General features: G+C 49.1%; 1 protein-coding gene across 1 annotated transcript in view; it reads right to left on the bottom strand.

Moving 5' to 3' along the window:
- Positions 1–17: 17 nt before the first annotated feature.
- The window catches only part of Hrasls5 (HRAS like suppressor family member 5), a 29,328-nt gene continuing 24,229 nt past the window's right edge, over positions 18–5,116 (bottom strand). The window contains exons 6-7 of the mRNA XM_005351884.3: positions 3,990–4,190; positions 18–1,650 (exon numbers count right to left, since the gene is read on the bottom strand). Coding sequence (XP_005351941.1) covers positions 4,098–4,190 — 93 coding nt within the window. The 3' untranslated portion in view covers positions 18–1,650; positions 3,990–4,097. The remainder of the gene's footprint in view (positions 1,651–3,989; positions 4,191–5,116) is intronic.

The raw sequence follows: 5,116 nt of genomic DNA, 5'->3' as shown, positions 1-5,116 counted from the left end.
ACACACACACACACACACACACACACACACACACACGCATGGCTGACATGTTCTTCACTACCATTCTCCCACATCTTCCCATGACTATATAGCTCTGCGACATCCTGAAGTCAGGCTATCAACAGGTAAAACATTCAGATTGCAGCATCTGCTGACTCATGCGTCACTGATACTGCTCCTCCCTAACCATGAGTGCGTATCCCATGTCTGTGATTTGTCACGGGACATGCCAGGTGAACCAGCCCCTCCACTGGGCCCACCTCACCTCACCTCCCTAACCACGAGTGCGTATCCCACGTCTGTGACTTGTCACGGGACATGCCAGGTAAAGCAGCCCCTCCACTGGGCCCACCTCACCTTCCAATGTTGGATCTTAGAAACATTCCCATTCAGGTCACTTTCCCTCAGGCCTCCCCTTCTCTCTCCCCCTTCCCTTGGCCTCCTACCACCAACAGGGGACACATTCCCACTCAGAGCGGTGACATGACAGGTCTCCTCAAAGCAGGGATTTCAATTTCTAGTCTACAATGCAAAAACTGCTACAAGGGTTTTTTTACAAGGTTTTTTTGTTTCTTACAAAAAGCTTTAATAAAGTCTCACCTCCTCGTCTTGAAGGTGTGAGGTGTGAATCCCAGAGCTCATGGCCTTACAGACAGCTTGGAAGTAGAAGGGACTGCTGTCCAGAAAGTGGTCTATGGCCCCGTGTGTCTTCATCCTCCCGACTCAGAATGTCAGTGGTCTGGCACCCGGGGGCCCTGAACCACTGCTTATAGGCTGACAAATACAAAAGTAGCTAGCACGTGGAATTTGTCACACTCTCAAAATGTGTTCTTTTTAATAGATGAGGGAACATAATTGATGATGTGCTTTGCCCGTGGAGTTCACACCAGAGAGCCAGAGCAGTGAGCAAGAGGTGGGCGAGTTCACTTATTAGAGTCACTAAACACTTTATGGTAGGAGAGCTGTTTTTAAATCGACGAAATCCCTGTTTGCTTATCAGACATCGATGTGGTCCGAGAGTTCAGCATTGTTAAGGAGTCCACTAAAACGTGACCGTGTTTAAAGCTAAAGGCGGTGTGCTTGCAGAGGCCTGGTGCTTAGCTTCTGTTTCGAAGGAAGTCCCAACACAGATACTACCATGAGTAAGAGACTAAAAGGAGAACTACTGGGAGCCCAACTGATCTTCCGGGTGTTAGGGAAGCGTGGGGGACTGGTCATGATGCGCAGAAGTGAGGGCTTGCCTGACTACAAGTGTCCACGGTGGCCATGTACAGTACACAGGCTGATGGGAAAGAAACAAGCCCGGGCTCCTGTGGTATCAAGTTTGGGTTGCTGAGAAAGCGATGGAGGACAAACACCAAAGTGTTCCATTGTGTCTGTTCCCTTCCGACAGGAGAAAGGCCCCTGAGCAAGCAGCCCGAAAGCTCTCTGGAACACACTGAGGGCTCCGTCTTGTGGATGCATGCTGTCCAAGTCCTCCATATTTTCCAGGCACTTCCAGAGCCATGGGAGAAACCATCTCCAGCTTTTCTGGGTGACTTCAGCTCTCCACAGAGTAAAATCCACAGGAACAATTTCAGGTCTTCCATCAAAATCACTATTTCATTCACACAGTGGAGATCAGTGGACTTACATGTTTCGAATATTCATCTGAAATCAGTCAGAATGGAAATTTCAATTTTTCTGGCAATTATTAATTATAAGTTTTTAATAGTATCATTGGTTATGCTTTAAACTGAAGATTTTTAAATTGTGAGGACTGGTCAGGGTCAACTGACAACTTGACAAAATCTAGAATCACCTAGAGATGGGTCTCTGAGCATGGCTGGAAGGGATGTTCTTCACTGAGTTCAGGACGATCTACCATGAATGAGGCCAGCACCATTCTACAGGCTAGCTCTGGACCGGACAAATGAAGGGGGACTGAGCGGCAGCCGTGCACCCATTCACTGTTCTTCTATTCTGACTGCAGACATAACGTGCCCGGCTCCCTCAAGTTCCTCACAGGTGCTTCCTTGTCCTGGAGGATAGGGACCTGGGACTGTCAAATAATTAAGTTCACAATCGCTTTTGTTGAGTTGTTCTTGTCTGAGTATTTTAGCAAAGCAACAAGAACAGACTCTAAGACAGAAATCAAGACTGGGCTCCCTGCTGTGATAAACCCGCCATGTGGTTCTTCCCATCTTTTGAAGTGTTTTACAGCTAGAATGTGGGAGTTGGAATTTGGGGTTAGAAAATCCTTAGAGGCTGGAAACAGAGCTTAATGATCAGTTCTGATGGGATCATAGAAGAGGAGAATGCTGAGAAAAAAATGCCAAGCTCCAGCAAAAGTTGGGAGCATGGGGGTGAGGTGGGAGGAGGGGGAAAGAGAAGGGAGAAGGGGAGGATTGGGGAGAGCTTGGGGGAGTGGGATGGTTGAGATGGAGGAAGGCGGATATGGGAGCCGAGAAGAAGATATCTTAATTAAGGGAGCCATTTTAGGATTGGCAAGAGACTTGGCTCTAGAGGGGCTCCCAGGTGTCCATGGGGATGTCCCCAGCTAGGTCCTTGGGCAGTAGAGGAGAGGGTTCCTGAACTGACCTTGTCCCATAGCCACATTGATGAATATCTTGAATATCACCATTGAAACTTCGTCTGGCGGTGGATGGAGATAGAGACAGAGACCTACATCGGAGCACTGGACTGAGTCCCAAGGTCCAGTTGAAGAGCAGAAGGAGGGAGAAGATGAGCAAGAAAGTCAGGACCGCAAGGGGTTGGTCCACTCACTGAGACAGTGTGACTGATCTAATGGGAGCTCACCAAGGCTAGCTGGACTGGGACTGAAAAAGCATGGGATCAAACCGGTCTCTCTGAACGTAGCTAACAATGGGGGCTGACTGAGAAGCCAATTATAATGGCACTGGGATTTGATTCTACTGCATGTACTGGCTTTTTGGGACCCTAGTTTATTTGGATGCTCACCTTCCTAGGCCTGGATGGAGGTGGGAGGGCTTTGGACTTCCCACAGGGCAGGGTACCCTGCCCTCTCTTAGGACTGGAGGGGGAGAAGGGAGGGGGAGTGGGGGAGCGGAAAGGAAATGGGAGGAGGGGAGGAAGTGGAAATTTTGAATGGTATTATTTATAATTAATTAATTAAATAAATAAATAAATGCCGGCTCCAAGGACTCTGTCAGGAACTGAGCTGGGGACCATTTGTGTCATATTTGGGACAAGGATCTGGCTTCATCCTGCCCACATCCTGAGAACCTTAGTGAAGATGAACTGAAACATTATGGACTAGTTTGTTTGACAGAGGGCATGTTCAGACAGGAGAATGTCCAGGATGGTGCTGAGAAGGTAGCTGAGGTTGTTAAAGAGATGATATATAATATGTAATCAATTCTTTTAATTTTTAAGCATGTGAATGAATTTGTCTGTGTGTGGGTATGTGCTGGTGCACACAGAGGCCAGAGGACAATGTTAGAGTTAGAAGGTGTTGTGAGCCATCACCATGGTGCTGGGAACCAAACTGAGGACCTCTATAGGAGCAGCAAGTGCACTTAACCACTGAGCCACCTCTCCAGTCAGATTAAGGCACAGTTGGCTCTAAATAGTGGGCAACAGCTTTCCTTGGTGTCCCCTCCCCTCCCCCAAATGGCACAATGGCTCTAACACTTATTCCAGGACTGGGATAAGCAGAAGACGGTGGAGACATCTGAGGACACTAGAAAGAACCCCTGGGGAGAGGTCTTCATTTCTGAAAATGTTCGAAAGGAGTTTCCAGAATGTTTCTGATGATTTCCTACTGCCACAGAATGAACTTGGCCTTAGAAACAAGGGCATAGGATTAAACAAATGCATGAAATAGCCCTAACAGTGCCTGGCACATAACAAGATTCACAACCCGTTATCAGTTCCTCCCCTGCTGAGCGTGTAAGGGTCTACACCAGCTGTAGTGGACAGATGTCGGAGGGGGTTACTGAGCCAACTCCAGTCTCCCAGACACTCACAGTCTTCTTAAACAGGGCCACTGAGCGAGGAAGGCGAACGGGAAGAAAGGCGCACGTTTGCTCTGCCGCTGTCAGTGGCCCTTCCTGCGCTCGGAATCCGCAGCAGCTTCAAGCAGTTATAGATTTGGGTCTTATGCTATCCACCACTGCAGAGATGACAGCACCTGCAGCCTTCGCTCCCTCCACCAGGGCATGCTCCACCTGAAAAGCACAGTGGTTCATGGGACAGTGGGTACCAATCTCAGGCTGGCCCCCACCTCTGCTCCTACCCCTGCCATCTCCTTCAAGACCCAGCGGTCCTAGAGTCTTTTCCTCTAGGAGGGGACCACCTATGGTATCCTGCATCTCCAACATCCCCAAAGTTTCCAGAGACCCAGCAAAGGAGGCATCCGAAGACAGGCACCCAAGGCAAGGCAGGCTCCCTTTCCCCTGGCCATGGACCCTCTGGCCTTTTTCTTCCCCAGGAGCCGTTCGACATAGGATAGGCCTCCAGAGTAGTGTATGATGCAAGGGTCTCTCCATAGGAGAGGCTGAAGCCACTGAGGCCCTCATTCAAAAAGGGACTCTGAAAGCCAGGGAGGGAAACTTACCTGGGCACAACTGCACGTGAATCGGTATTCACACTTAGCTCAACCCCGTGGCTCCTGGGCACACAGGTCTTCAGAGGACCTCTTAGTGTGCCCTGTATTTGCAGGCAACTGCTCATGGGATGGGAGATCCTTCATACTACAGCCCGCCAAGCTTCTAGCACAAAGTCTCACAAGAACAGAGCCCAGGCAAGTCGAGGATACAGAGTGGAGAGGAGGATGCAGGAAAACAAAGTAGACAGAGAGAAGGGAGCATGCTCTAAGAGGCAAATAACAGGAAGATTTGACCCCTGTGCAGGGAAGATAAAAATCACAGGCAAGGCAAAAACCAGAAAATGATGTCCCACCTTTAACCCTTGGGGGTTTTTTTTAATTATTTTACACATCTAAAAGGAGCTGCACATTCCCTCTGCTCATATAGTAAAGGTCAACTATTAATGAGAGCAGCTTAAATTGTTACAGATAGCCGGGCGATGGTGGCGCACGCCTTTAATCCCAGCACTCGGGAGGCAGAGGCAGGCGGATCTCTATGAGTTCGAG

The sequence above is a fragment of the Microtus ochrogaster genome, chromosome 8 (assembly GCF_000317375.1).
Source record: "Microtus ochrogaster isolate Prairie Vole_2 chromosome 8, MicOch1.0, whole genome shotgun sequence".
NCBI classification, from domain to species: Eukaryota; Metazoa; Chordata; class Mammalia; order Rodentia; family Cricetidae; genus Microtus; species Microtus ochrogaster.
Note: the sequence above shows the minus strand (reverse complement) of the source record. Positions and strands in the feature narration are given on the sequence as shown.